Genomic DNA, 15,565 nt, shown 5'->3' with positions numbered 1-15,565 from the left:
ATTTGTCATCTGCATTTCAAGTGAGGACACTAATAATACAACACGTGTGCATACAGCGTGCTTAACACTTAGTTTGACTTCTTTAGTACTATGCACATTTTTGTATTTGGTAAATCTAAATTGGATGCATTTAAAAGGCAAAAAAAGCTCTGCTAAATATTTTAATGTGAGGAAAGTGAAGACTTCGGAATTCATAAAGGCAAAGGTTGCCCATTGGAAATTAATGAAAGTCTTGCAGATGGGCTGGGGCTAGGAACATTACACACTGTAATCGCTTCCTGGCTCTTTGAGCTGTGGTCCAAGCGTAGTATCTGTTCTTATCAGTTTAATATCTGATATGTCCTTTATTTGTGAACTCCATTATATTTGTTTTGTGATATAGTAGATTTTTAATCTGTTTTCAAAAACTAATGAAATGAAACAATTCTAAAAAGAATCATAATGTAGCAAAAACAAAAAAGAAATGTCTTCTCCAGTTCTGTTGGTTATAATTTTGAAAAGTGTGTTGTCTTTTAGTTGCCTTTTGTCCTACAGTTTAGTTAAAAAAGTATAAATTTATTATACTGGTTTAGCAGGGTGTATTGCTGTGGAGAAATGGTTAATGTGGGTTAATTTAATTTGGAAGAAGAGTCTGGAGATCTTCGAAAGTAAATATACGATTCAAAATATAGACAGTTGTTTAATTTCTCTACAACAAAATATATCATTATTGTGCTGTCACACATTCCCATCTCTCCTCTCCTCCAACGGTGCCAGCCTCCATCACTTTCTTTTCCACTTCCCACATGAGCACCTTTATACTTTCTTCCATGCTACTCTTTACTCATAGAATTCCCTCCCCAGATTAATTTGTAAAGCCAGTATGCTGGTTCTTGATCTTCTTGATCTTTCCTCAAGACCCACTTGCACCATGATGTCTGTGATAGTTTACTAACTGATAATACATATGCTGGTACTTTAAATAAACAAGTAACTTAAGCGTGTGCTTCAATGTTTTGAGGGTCAGGGCTGGAGGGCCCAGATTGATACCTTGCATGATTAAGCCCTAAATCAGACGCCAAGTCCTAGATCAGCCAAACCAGAGTACCAGTTTTATACTACGACAGCGTATTAGTCAGTGCATATGTCTGCTGACAAATACAAACACTATGGTTTATCAGTGGGGATTGAAACAAGGTAATTAAGGACAAAAAGCACAATCCCCTGCCACCTGTGCTTAAGGAGACATTCCGTTAGTAGAAATCAAGGATCAGTTTTCATTATTAGTAGCTGCCACTAGGGGGAGATACATTCAAGTACATTAATCCACTGTATTACACATACACAAAACTCACAGATCTAGTTTATACTTAGTTTGCTCCTGTGGTCTGCTTTAGACGTGGTCCTGAGAGATAGGGTGACCATACATTCCGTTTTGGCAGGGACAGTCCCCTTTTTAAGCCCTGTTTCTGACATCCTGACTTTTTTGGCAAAACTGGGGTGCGCCCCCCTGAGGGGCACAGAGGAACATTTTGGGGGGGTAAGCGGCAACTTTTGGAGGGGAGATAGGAGCCTGGATGATGTGTCTCCCCTATGCCCTGCCCCTCCAATCAGGGAGTAATGGGATGTCATGTGCTCACTCTGCTGCCCAATCAGTGGGCAGTGCAGTCAGGGCCCTAATTCAAACTCTTCTCCGGTTGGGCCATGGAGCCGTGATTTGTGGGCCCTGGGCCCTATTGGGCAACCCAGCTGGTGAGTGAACGACCAGGTCCCGCAGCATCTGCTTGTGCCAGAGCACCAAACATGGCATGGCTTGCCCCTCAGCCCCTCCTTTCCCCACCGAGTGGTCCCTGCAGCCCCCACGGCGGCCTCATGTCTTTCCTATCTACCGTCCTTCAGAGCCGGTCCCCAAAACCCTGTACATCCTCCCATTCCAACAGGCTTCTTTTCTTCCCCAGTCTGCCTCCAATAGCCCGCTTCTGCCACATCCCAGCAGGGACACAATTTAAGGAGGGCATCTCCCCCCACCCAAGTTTTGTATCACTGGCTGGGAGCAACTCCCCCACCCTCTGGTCCTCCATCACTTGCTCGCTCCTCTCTCCACTCCCGTCACTGGCTGGGGGTGACCCGCCCCCTGCCATTCACTCCTCTCCCCCCTTCCCTCCCCAGCCAGGAGTTGCCAACCCCCAGTCTGAAATGGCAGCTCTGTATCCCAGCCGTCCCCCACTTCTCCAGGGCTGCTCTTTGGAATCTCCTTGGTCCCTCCCACTACCTGTAGTCTCCTTCCTGCAAATCTGCTATCCCAGCCCCCAAAGGGGCATCATACTGCTAAAATAGATCATAGTCCAATAGCTTCATCTCCTGGCTATGAGCCCAAAAGTACTCACACCCATATACTCACACCCTGCTTTGCTGCCCAGATCCCAGCCCATACCCATTCCTTTTCTCTCTTTCCCCCATCTCTGCTACTTGGATCTGTTGGGGGCATGGAGGAACGTTTGTGGGAGTGCGAGGGATGAGTGGTAATGCCAGGCAGCTCAGGCCAGCCCCGCACATCCCACTTTCAGTTCAGGGAAATATGGTCACCCTACTGAGAGGCCTCCCCTACTTCTTGTGTTTAGCCTCAAATTGCATTTTTTGTGTGTTCAGAATGTAGAAGTCTTGGCATCACATAGTTCCCTCCACATTAAAGCTAAAATGAGCTTTAGAGATTTTATCTGATCAGGCTGCAGGCCTATGCAGTACTCACAGCTCCATTTAAGTGGAGCTGTTTTAAGAATTCCTGTAAGTATTGCTTAGAATATACAATTCTTAACTGTATACATGACTCTTTATCATAAACCGTAATAATGAAGATTTAAACACACACTGCATTTTTTTCCATTCTTTTTCTCTTATCGGGTAATTGTTTTTGAAGACTATTTTCAAAAGTTGAGTAGGAGAATATCTGTTTATGGCAATCACAGTAGTTGGTGCATAGACCGAGTACTGACCATGAGAGCATCATTGATTTTCATGTAGGGCTAGTCCCCTAAGCCTCCCATGTGCTGAAAGCCATTTCTACTGTTGGTGCTATTCCAGATGGTGGGGTTAGTCCCTTTGCCCAAGACTCCTGGATATCTGCTCTCCAAAAGGCCCGGAGAACACAGGAAGTGGACAAGACAGTAGGAGTGTAGGGGCTAGCTTGAAGGCAGTTGTACATGACTGAAATAGGCAATTTATCATGGCAGATCTGTGAAAATACTCAGATTCTTGATCTTTTATTTCCTTTTTATGGTAAAAGATGTTATATTAGGACTCTTTATTTTAAACTCACATGTACTAATATCCACGCTGTCATAGACAAAAACGTGTACATTATGTTACTGATATACTGTAAATACATAGGACTGTAAAATTAATAAAAAAAGAGTTCTTTTACACCTCAAGATTCTGTATTGTGCTAGTAAGCTTATCAGCTACTGAACTACATAATTAATAAGATTTTGAGATATCAGAAATTAATTTAATGTGGAAGAAAGCAGAACCTATGTATTTTTTAAAATGTTGACCCAGTTAAAGCCAATTTGGGGAATTTCTTTCGGATCTGAAGTAGAGTGCTGCTGTTACTGCCATTTCAGCTAGTTACAGCTGTCTTAGGAATGTTTCTGAGATGTTGCCAAAAATGTGCTGTTATCTCTAGATGTTCTAATATTAGAGTGAAATTTATATTGAAAAACATTTAAATAGGATCAAAATACATTTAAATACATCCTCAAATCTGATGTTTTATATTTCAAGTTTCTTTAATAATAAGATTCAGTATGATTTTAACTGGCTATACCTGATATATTTTTCTTTTAAATAAGTAAGTTGATCAGAAGTTAAACTCTGATGTGATTGTTAATTGAGTGGATCGTGCTATTTGAAGCATCATTGATAAAAGAATAAATATCAACTAACAGTATAAAGTAAATCTGATTTTAACAAAGAGGTTGAATACAATAAAATAAAGGACTGTAATAAAGTAGTGGGATAGTTGTTTCTCTGGTGGTTGGGTTTTTTATCAGGCTGATTGAGTTTGTAAACATTCCTGTCTTGACTGAGAAACCTCAACAATGCCTTGAATTGTCCCTACAGTTCTAGAATGATGATTTTTGTTGGCTTTTCCCCCAATATTCTATGTATTTTATGAAACATTTCAGTGTAATTATGCATTTTTCAGGGGAAAGTAATCTGATAAAATGCATATCACTAGGAATTTAAATCTGAATATAAAATTTTCTGTACACTTGATTGAACCAAGTTTCTGAAAATCTAACAGTTCACAATGTTGTTGGATGAATCCACTACAGAGATGCTATATGTCTGTTTAAACATTATAGGACAGTATACTATTTATTCCACTAGGTGAGAGAAAAAATAATGTCAAACCACGCAAACTGAAATCAGGAAATATGATACCAAGAACTCAGGAAGCAAAAAGCCACTGGAAAACTGATGCTGCTTCTTCATTATTAGCAAATTGTGCATACTGATGTATCGTGATTATTAGAAAATTTTAAGAAATAGGTAAATTATAGCTAGGAATCAAATTTAGTGTAGAATATGCAGAGAATATAAGCAACTAGCTGCCTGTTTTATTTTCCAATATGAATTCAGCTTTCTGTCTCTTATCTTATAAAAGTCTAACTCAGGACAAAAATGACATCAAACTGAGATTCTTCTTTAGCTGTGAAAGAAAAGAACAAACAGCCATTGAAATGTGTGGTTGTTGATGCTCTGCAAGCGCTTCCCTTCTGCAACTGGGCTGACTGATGGGCTTTTTAAAAACGTCACTGCAATCAGATAGATGGGTGCAGCTTTGCTTTACCGCAGCATGATGCAGTTGTGTCTAATACAGTGTGTTGTTCTTGGAAACAGACTGAAGGGAAGCAGCTGACCAGAACACATATACAATACTCGTTAGAGGTTTTTCTAAAAAGAAAAGAATAACAGAACCTGTGAAATTCCTTCAGCTGCAGAAGAGACATTCTCAGTAGGGCTTCAAGTTGATACTCTGTGTTTGCTTGCAGGAGGAGGTGCATACGATCAGTCTATCAGTCTCTAATGGAAAAAGCCTTCAGATAGGCAGATTGCATGCTATTAGAAGGCCAGCTCAAACACCCTTCCAGGAGACATTCTAACTGTTTTATACAACAGCTGTTTTGGTACAGTACATGTATTAAACGGAGCCTATGGAAAAGCTGCAAAAATCTTATTCATTGTGGAATGGAGTACATGAAAGCTCCTATTGAATGTCTGCAGGGTGGGGGAAAAAATAAAGCAAATAAAGCTAAGTACCAGCCCTGAAGGAGGAGCAGAGGACGAGCATCTCATGGTGTGTTGTTGTTGTTGTATTAAATGAGGGCTTACCTACCACGGAAGAAGTTGATCTGCAGAGACTTCATTTCCTCTTCTGACCCCTCGTTTACATCACTAACTGGTGACAGTTACATCTACATACATAGTACCTGCCACTTCAACTGCTCAGAATTATAGAAGCCTCTTTGTATGCAGCAGACATGGCTAGCCAGCAGGATTCAGGCTTCTTTGAAATCAGTATCAAATATTTACTGAAATCCTGGAGCAATAGTGAGTAGCAGAAGAGTAATCTTTTAATATTGTACATTGATTGGTAGACAGTAAGGATAACCAAAATAATAAAATCTTAAATTTACTATATGTTTGTGTTATTAGTGAAACAAATAATTTTTGCTTTCATCTTCTATAAAAATAAAAATGTCACAGATTTAAATAGCTTTCATTAACTGCAAATATGGCAATGAGATTATTCTAGGTTTTGCTTGATTGAATTCTCAAGTTAGGCTGCTTTCAGGCTCTCTGAAATAGCACAGTGGTAGTGCATTAAAACAGAATTTCCTGCCTAGATGTTTGTTTGATTCGTTCAGGCTTTAGCTAAATATTTTAAGTGATATTTAATCTGAGGGGTGTGGCATTGTTTTGAAGTATTTTGTATTTGTTTTATCCTTGTATCATGTGAACAAAAAAATGGACTGCTTATGTTCCAGATCTGCAAGTCATCACTGTAATAATGTAAAAACCAAAAAATAATAATAATTAGGTACTTACAGCATTGTTCCCCCCCCCCCTTCCTTTGTGCTTTAAATTCAAACTCGTTTGAAACATTAGTATCAAAAAGGTATCAGGATGTATATCTAATCCAAACTGAAGCTTTATACAATGTAAACAAATGAGATTATAGTCTTCTTTAATTATTTCTCTATTCATAATGCTAATAATTTATCACTATGTATATCAATCAGTCTTATTTTTCAGGAATGCATTGTAATATAATAATGTATTATGATATATAAGATCTCAAAGTAGAGGCAATGGTTGTAAATATAGTCACATCAGAGTCAGGCCTCTAGATTCTTACTTCTGATACAGAATGAATTTTTATTTAAAATATATACATATAAGTTATATTCTCTTTTCACATTAGCAACTGTTAGTAGTGGCAGACTCAATACATTAACAGTTTAAAAATATAGAACACAGTCTCTCTGGAAAAATCCAATTTGGATTCATTACTGCATACGTAACCATCATCCCAATATCTATAATTAAATAGCTCCTGAATAAAATGGTGTGTTAGATACTATAGTATATAAAATTATACCTCTGCAGACGTTGTTAGTGCCTGACATACAACTGATAACCTGTTAAGAAATGTAAAAAAACCCTAAATATGTATTGTACTAGGATGTCCATCTCTAAATGATATCCATAGAAACCATGTTTTTTCCAGGTCAATTTCAACCATAGGGCTTGTCTGAATCAGTTTTTCTACCACAAGTGTGAAACCACTAGGGAATAATACTGTTACCTAAACAGTATTTCTTGATTTGCTATAATCCTACAGCATTTTGCATATGTTCATTACATTTAGAATCTATGACATAATAAGAATTAGATGATGAATTTAGTATTATTTTGCTTTTGAACTATTAATTGATTAAAGGAAACAAAAGTATGTGTTGTAACAATAGGTGTCATAACTAATTACAGTCAGTGTTATGAAAAGAAAGAAAAATAAATCATTTTGAGGGTAGGGAAATTGTCATAAATGGATCCTGTTTCTTTTTTAAAATACAATAATAATAAAGGCCAGGTGATATTAGCCTTACATTTTTTTAATCATAAGAGGTAAGAACATAACACTGTTACAATATTATGAAGACGGATATAATTTTTTTAATTTCTAAATTGCTGATACCACAGATTTTTTTCCTAGGAAAATATTTTGAAATAGCTAATGCATTCCTAAACTGAAATTAGAAATCCTTAAATGAAATTCAGTATTTTTCCCTGGTTTAGAAAAATTAAATTGATATATCCAGTATCACTCTTTCTGCCATTCCTTCACAGATAAATGGTGTTCTCTACTGTACTTCGATTAAACATTGAGGAAATCCAGCCAGTTAATCCAATTTTATTTAAAGTTGTTGCCAGACTATCTACTTGCAGTCTGAAACACTGTTTATGAAATTGTACATATTTTCTGTGGTTGAACAATAAGCTATTTAATCAGAAAATTCTGGGGAGTTCAAAAGATTTGGGGCTGTATTAAACTCTGGTAAGTGGTGGATGGAACACCCTTGCTTAAAATTTACTGCTGAGGTTCCACATGCATGCACAGGAACGTGCTTTTCAGTCATTCCTGCTGAAGTGTATTAAGGTTTATACAGAGCATGAACTTTTTCTTAATGAACTGGTTAGTGCACAGTTACCCATTCTGTTGCATGGTACGGTGTTAGTGTCCAACTTTGCTATCTAAGGTCTTCTGAAATGCAATACTACTTTACACTTTCATGAAGCAGCAAGGTAGGATTTCTACCTGGCATTCCAGAGTGCTTGCCAAGGGGCCCATCTGTCATGTTCACTGGCACACCATGGTCAGGTGAGGGAACCAGCTAAGACTTATTTTAGGTGTTTTTATGTGCTCATAATATTTAGGCTCAGCTTGGCAATAGCATGTTGTAGATGGGCACATACAGCTGCTTTTTGGAGCAGCAAAAGGATGCATTCAGTGGTGTGGCTCGAGCCATCCACCAAGTTGAGTCCTTTGCATTCCCCCATATGTGGCTCTAAGGATTAAAGGCAGAATTTTGCCCTAAATATGTTAATGAAAGACTGCATTTCAAACAAAGCTGGCAAATATTCCTATAATTTGCCAGATATATGGATTGACAGTGCTTCCATTTGCCATTTTTCTCATATAGGAACGGCTGTAGTTCATTAAAATAGTACATATTATTATTTTAGAAAATTTATATTAATAAAAATACCAAGGGCCAGATACTGATACCCTTACTTGTGTTGAATAGTACCTTACTCCAAGAATAGTTCCATTGAAATAAGTGGGACTACTCCTGGACTAAAATTCTAAATGTGAGCAAGGGTATCAGAATATCATTTGTAGATTTATTCTGTGGTCATGTCCCAAACCCTGTATTTTTAAAGAAATTATTTAAATTAAAGCAAAGAATATATGTAACAAGAAGGTTCAGTGTATTAGGCTGGTCTGTCTATAGAATATTTGCTTTGTAAATGGTTGTTACATCTTGGATTTATTCTTAACTTCTTATCTTTTGAGAATAAAAAAATCTGTAGATAAGGGATCTTTTTATTGTCTACAGGAACACAAATTCATGTTTTTGTACTTTCTATATTAGACTAGCAATTCAGTGTTTTCTTTCTTTCCTATTCTGTAGGAGATTCAAAATGGTGCAGGTAAATGGCTTCCTTCTTCTCGCCACAATTCAAATATGTGAGCTGGTACAGATTGTTTTGCAATGATTTCCTGTTCCCAAATATAGATTTTAAGATGGCTTTTATGGATTGTAAAACGATAGATGGGACATATTTTGCATAGCTAACATTTTGGTTCCTTCTGTTCCTTTTCATAGAATTGATTCAGCAACTACAATTGTTTCATCATAAAGGTCACATATTTAGGAATAATGATACTTGCTTTCAAGTCAATAAGACTTTGGAATTCTCTGCCTTTGAATGTTAGAGCCTTATCTCTATACATGCATTTAATTTAAATTCAGATTGAGGCCTTTCTTGTTCAAAGCTGAATTTTAATTATTGTTGGGGCTACATTTTGTGATGTGTAGAAGTGAAAGGTCTATGTATATGTGACAAAGTGGGAAAGTTTTTAATGTTTTGTCTGAATACTGTGTGCATACCTCAGTTTTCCTTATGTGTTACTCAAGTATCTAGGTGGTGGGACAAGAATGTGTGATCATTGCAGGGACCCCAAGAAGGCAGGTGTGACTGATGTTTGCCTACCTGGGCACAGACAATGGCTGACACTCTGTATCCTGGCAATTGATGTCTAGGGCCCATCCTCTGCAAGAATCAGCTGGAGGTGCTAGAAAACAAAGTGAGAGGTACAGGTCAGGTGACCTGTTTGCTTGGGAAAGAGAAAAGGACGGAGGTGGGGTAGCAGGTCGTGACCAAGGCTGGGCAGCTGGGAGCTGGTCAGTCTCCTGTTTTGGGACTCGGGGGTAGAGCTCTGGGCTCTGGATTTCCCCCCTCCATGATGGACTTTGGTGAATGTTCCTTATTTCTCTGCTAACAAGATCTGTTCTATGCTGTGTTCCTGATGACTAATAAACAGTTCTGTTTTCCAAGCTGGTTGAGAGTCATTGCTGACTGTGGATGTGAGGTGCGGGGCTGCTTTGGGGTAAGGCTTCTCTAGGTGCCCCATTCTCTAGGTGTACTCACTGCGGGGAACTCACAGTGTGAACAGGGATTCTGAATGCTCTGAGGCCAGATCCAGGAAGCGCTGGAGCTGAGGAGGCTTGCTCTGGTGAGAGTGTGCCCTGAGGGGAATCGCACTGCACTAGAGTCCTGTATTTTTAAAAAAGGAAAAAGAAATGTAATGTAAAGTTATTTTGAAGACCCGCGTTGGCTAGGGAGGCTTTGATGTACTAAGCATCAGTGACACATTGTGTCCTATCTGTTTTTAAAATAACTGTCACTACTGGTTGGAGGTTCTTATTTTACCTTTTCAGAGGGGAGGAGGAGGGGGTTGTCTTTTTTGTCCCATGTGGGTTGTTTTGTAAATGCATATATGGAGAAACAGGGCAACAGTGTTAAGTGCAGTAATGGCTAGTACTTGTACTTCCTTGAGGAGGATCATAACATGGTATGTGACGTGCTATAGCCTCAAGGTGTTGGAGCCCTGGATAGGTTTCTTATGTCATTACTCAGCTTCCCTGTGTTTTCAGGTGCAAGTCCATCATTAAAGGAAGGAGCCCTCAAGATAAGCTGAGTATAGGTTAGTACCCATGGAGGATTAAAAATCCCAGCATTGAATAATTGTGGATCAATGCAGATCTAGCCTAATAGGCCCAAAGGTGATGCAATGACATCCATGAAGCAATCCTCATTGTGTCAAGATGAAGTGACATCTCGTTGCAGTCAAGGTCATGATGCAGTACTCTCATGGTTCTTCACTTAAGAGTTGAAGCATTGGAGCCTTCCTCAAAGCTTGTGCTGAGGCACGCACTGTTGGTGGGTCATCTTTCTTTTCCTTATATGCTTTAAATATATATATGCCTTAAACTTCAGAACTACTCGGGTCTTCTGTTCACACCAGACCTTCTGGTTCACTTACTGAAAGATAAAGCCAATGGGTTATGACATTGGCTGCATGACTGCTCTCACCCACTTAACAATGACTACATAGATGTCCTAGCACTGGAGCGGCTTAGAACTCCATGAATAAACAGCGTGTGTGAGCACTACTGATGCTTGTGCCAAGAGGTCAGTAGCCTTTGATGCATTTGGTATCAGAGGAACTGCTAAGAGGTTAACTGTTGTCTGCTCCAGGCCTTTTGACATATTCTGGGGTGATGCTGCAGTGTCTTAGCCAGCAAGGTCACATCTTTGTCTTTCCAGGAGACAGATTTTTGGCTGGACTGCACGAGGCTAGTCTGAAGGCCTTCCTGAGAGCCATTGTGTAGATTTTGCAGGTACATGACAGGACTCACTAGAGACTCCATTGATCTCTGTGGACGACGATAAGGAGCCCATGCAAAAAGGTATTTGATCACTAGTCTAGGAGGCTCATCTTAAGATAAATGTTCTGAACACATTGTAGGCTTTCAGCAACTAATTATCTCAAAAAGTAGCATTGATTTATACAACTACTTGGGCTATCCTAGTTTACAGTAGCAGGGCCGGCTCTGGCTTTTTTGCCGCCCCAGGCAAAAAAGCCTCCTCCCTCTGCCCCCCAGCGCGGCAGGGGAGGGCACCGAGCCCGCCGCGGCTCCGCTGGCAGCCGGAGCCCCAGGAGGAGGGCGGAGAGCCCGGCCTGGGCTCCATTCTCCCTGGCGGCCAGAGCGCTGGGGGGAGGGCGGAGTGCCCGCCGCGGCTCTGCTCTCCCCGGCGGCCGGAGCGCTGGGAGAGGGCGGCGAGCCCGCCGTGGCTCCGCTCTCCCCGGTGGCCAGAGCACCGCGGAGAGGGCGGCTAGCCCAGTCATGGCCCCGCTCTCCCTGGCGGCCCGAGCACCGGGGGAGGGCAGCGAGCCCACTGCGGCTCCGCTCTCCCAGGCGGACGGAGCCGGAGCGCCGCGCAGCCCCCCTCTAGGTGCCGCCCCAAGCACAAGCTTGGTGGGCTGGTGCCTGGAGCCGGCCCTGTACAGTAGCCAGCAGCAAGGAGCAAAGTCCTGCCTTCTGTACTGGGGAGTTGTTGAGTTGTGACTTGAGACATAATCCCACAAAACAGTCCTCATTTCCACTTACTTGCCAAGAAAGGAGAATATGATACAGCTTGATTAAAATTTGTGATTGTGGAGTTGCTGATGGCTTTACTTTTAATTTTATTATTATAATAAAAAATTAGTAAAGTTGCCTCGCAGTGAGACTAGATGCTTTGTTGGATTATTGTGCATTCAATAAATAAGTATGTAAGGGGAACTTGACATATTATAGATTCCTGACAAAAATACTGTATTCTGTGAGTTTCACTACAATTAAGTGATCATTCTATTAATATTTTTCTCATTATCTCATAGCCAGCCAGCCAGAAATAGTGTGTTTTCTATGAGCTTGATATAAAAAAGAGCCTAATCTTTTATGTGGAACAAATTAAACCTGTAAGAATGTCCATCCAGATTTTTGTTTCTTTTGAAACGAATTCCCTTGATTGAATAGAACCGTGTTTAAGAAACTTGCAAAGCAGACACGTAGAGTTCTCTGCATATGTTCATAAGGTACTATTGCTTTTCTTCAGAATCAGAACACGGCTCCAGGCTTGGTCTATCTGTTCTGCAGAATTTCTTTCTGGGTTGGAAGTAGCTCAACTTTCCTGTCTTCTATGTTTTGGTTTTTCAGGATGCCCGCTCATATGTTTTATTGTATCTTTGTAGGTTGTATCATCCCTTTATATTTAAAAATGTTCTTGTTCACCTATAGCCAGTAAAATAATTCTTCTCAAGTGTTTTCTATCTGAATGCTTTCCAGACATTTCTTCACTTAGCATCATGACATGCTTACAAAAGAAGGTAGTGTTATCTCCATAGGATTGTTTTTATAGATGGGCAAACTAGAACAGAGAAGTTAGTGATGTACATGGGGTCACACAAGAAGTCTGTGGCCGAGATGGGAATAGAAGCCTGTCTTATGCCTTAACCACAGGAACCATCTTTCCTCCATATTGACTGTAGCCAACTGACACTTTGTGAATCATGCTTCTACTGGTTATTTATAACAAGATTGTTAATTGGTATTAGATAGCAATTTTTCCGAAGAGATCTCTGGAGCATTTTACTTTCCATAGGGTGCAAATGTGTTATAACTGATACCTTTGGAGAAGAGAAAATATTTAATTATAATTCTTGTTCTTTGAACATATATACTTATAACAAATACTCCCAACACATTCTATTCCTGTCTTGCCCTTACAGGTGGAGATAATTTTACTTTGATTTTTGTTTTATTAATCATGTTCAGAGCCTTTTGTTTTTGTTTTTTGTTTTGTTGTATGCAGTGTTGTTGTGGCATGTTGGTCCCAGGATATTAGAGAGACAAGGAGGGTGAGGTAATATATTTTATTGGACCTATATTATATTACCTCAACCACCTTATCTTTCTAAAATTTCCCATGAATTTATCTGTGTTTGTTACAAAAATGAAAAAACAGGTGGAAATTCGGGCAAAAAATTAACTTCCCAGTTTTCTGGGTTGATATTGGGAAATGAGAGGACAAAAGAAAGCAACAAATAGAGAAAAATGGACCCGGGAATGGAAGAGGTAGAGGATGCAATGGCGCCATCTCCTCAAGCTTCCTCCTCCACTTCTTCTGCTTCTGTGCCTTCTCCAGAAGGAGAGATGGTGGCTCAGTTTCCTGGGCCAGACAGGGTACTGAGCCACTCTCTCTCCTTCCAGAGCTGGGAGCCAGGTCAGGGAAGTTCATAGAATCGCAGGATGGGAAGGGATCTCAAGAGGTTATCTAGACCAGTTCCCTGCACTCATGGCAGGACTAAGTATTATCCGACCACCCCTGACAGGTGTCCCTCTAAAGTTTGGCACTTTAGGGCTTAAGCATTGATGTACACATATGCATGTTCATGCATGTGTGTGTGTCTTCCACTACACTACCTTAGTTTAACAGACAACCTCACAGTTACATTTGGACTAATTTATTATTAACATAAACACATCTATTGGATCTTTGTAATGTAATATGTATTTTCTGTACCTGAGTGGTACAAAATTCAGGTGAAAATCAGTAAAAAACCATAATAGCTTCTATAAAAACTTAGAAAATTTTTGGTAAAAATTAAAAATCAAAGGTCCGGATCATATTGAAAGGCCATTAGGCATAGCAATGTACATATTCTCCACCTAGATGAATTGTTGATCAGGAACAGTAACTTTCGGATCACAAGGTCTGTCAGTATCACATTTGAAGTACAAGAGTCATTAGGGTTTGGGTGAATTAAAGCTAAGTCTGCTTGTTCCTGACGAACCTTTAATATGTTCAATTAAGAAAGAAGGTAGAGGTGTTATGGAACAGAAGATGAAACATAAGAGTTTCATTAATGTATACACACATACATATAATTATAAGACCCTGCTTTCAGTGGCTTTTCATTTTGATAAATTTAAATGTTTGGGTTGAAATTTTCCATGCTGGCTGTCAGCCTCAGTTTGTTTTTTGTTCTTGTTTTAATTTTCAGCCAAAATAGTTTAGCTGTTTCTGAGAACAAGGCTAGGGAGAAAGGTGTTGTTTTGCCCATGTTAAAAAATTCTGGTGACCTTTTCTTTGAGAAGCTCTAGTGCTCCCATGTTTTGCATCATGGACTTGAAATTTGGCAGAGGATGGCTTTTTTCCTGCTTATCCTTTGAAAAATCACAGTTCGCACTTGCTCAGTAACGACATGCTAGTCCTTACAATTAAATTCCCTGAAGTTTCCACCTACACTCGGCATGTTGCAGCTTGGGCCTGAGCAGGATTTTCCCTGCAATTGCAGCTCTGAGCAGCTGTGGACCGGGCCAAGACCAGGCACTGGAACTGAAAGCAGGGAGGCTCTCTTCTGTGCTCTCAGAGCCCCCACCTGGCTGGACCCAGACAGCATGGAGGAGGAAGCTGGCTGATTTCAATGCAAAGGGGTCTAGAGCCAGACCTCAGGAGGGTGCAGGGAGTTGACTGGAATGCCAAAACTGGGTGGGGCAGGAGAGACAGAGCCAGATGGAGAAGTAGCGAGGAGCCAAGGAATGAAGTGGGACAATGCGGACTGGCTGTGTAAGGAGATGGGGGCTGGGAACCATGGAGGAGGAGGGGGAAACCAGGACTGGCTGGACAAGGAGAATAGGAGCTAGAAGGAAGGAAATGCGGGATGGCAGTCTGAGATTGGATGAGGAGCTGTGGGGGGTGTCTGAGACTGGGAACCAGCAGGGATGGGGGAAGGAGACAAAGGTTGGATGAGGAGCCAGGAAGAGGGGAACTGAGGCTGGCTGGGCAAGGAGACTGGGACATGGAGATGGGGTGGGAGGGAGTGATAACTAGCAATGGCCGGGCAAGGAGATTGGGAGTGGGGGGAAGATGAGCTGCATTGGAGAGACTGGAGGGGTGAGACTAGAATTTAGCTCAGTAAGGAGACTAGAATTGGAATTAAAAGCCTGAAGAGTGGAGAGCAGACTCGATCAGGGAGGAGAATAGGACTGGATAGAGATGGGGAAGAAACAGAACTGGGACAGGGACATCTTGTAGGGGACAGAGCAGAAGGAATCAAGCTTTGTGGGGACAGGCAAAGGGCTTTGTGTCTACTACAGCACATTCCCCTCCAGAACCTGAAATGGAAGATTTCAGTCTCACCATTCCTCTGCTGAAGCCCACTGGCAGGGCTGGCCCTAGACCAAATGGTGCCCCAGGCAAGGAGCGTGTTTGCCACACACACACCCCATTAGTTAAACTTTTGAATACCTTATTTTTTATTACATTTTACTTCAAACATTTTATTTTCCGTTTTCTCATTAACAACAAAAACAGCACCTCAAGCCCGGTGCCCCCCAAGCCTGAC

At 40.7% G+C, this 15,565-nt stretch overlaps 1 protein-coding gene and 1 pseudogene across 1 annotated transcript in view; both read left to right on the top strand.

Annotated features, from left to right (window-relative positions):
• The first annotated feature begins 270 nt into the window (after positions 1-270).
• LOC117871422 lies at positions 271-390 on the top strand (annotated as a pseudogene).
• Positions 391-4,882: 4,492 nt separating this feature from the next.
• Positions 4,883-15,565, top strand: part of FRY (FRY microtubule binding protein) — a 305,106-nt gene continuing 294,423 nt past the window's right edge. The window contains exon 1 of the mRNA XM_034778453.1: positions 4,883-5,592. Within this exon, the coding sequence (XP_034634344.1) occupies positions 5,523-5,592 (70 nt within the window). The 5' untranslated portion in view covers positions 4,883-5,522. The remainder of the gene's footprint in view (positions 5,593-15,565) is intronic.

The sequence above is a fragment of the Trachemys scripta genome, chromosome 1 (genome assembly GCF_013100865.1).
Source record: "Trachemys scripta elegans isolate TJP31775 chromosome 1, CAS_Tse_1.0, whole genome shotgun sequence".
NCBI lineage: Eukaryota > Metazoa > Chordata > Testudines > Emydidae > Trachemys > Trachemys scripta.
Note: the sequence above shows the minus strand (reverse complement) of the source record. Positions and strands in the feature narration are given on the sequence as shown.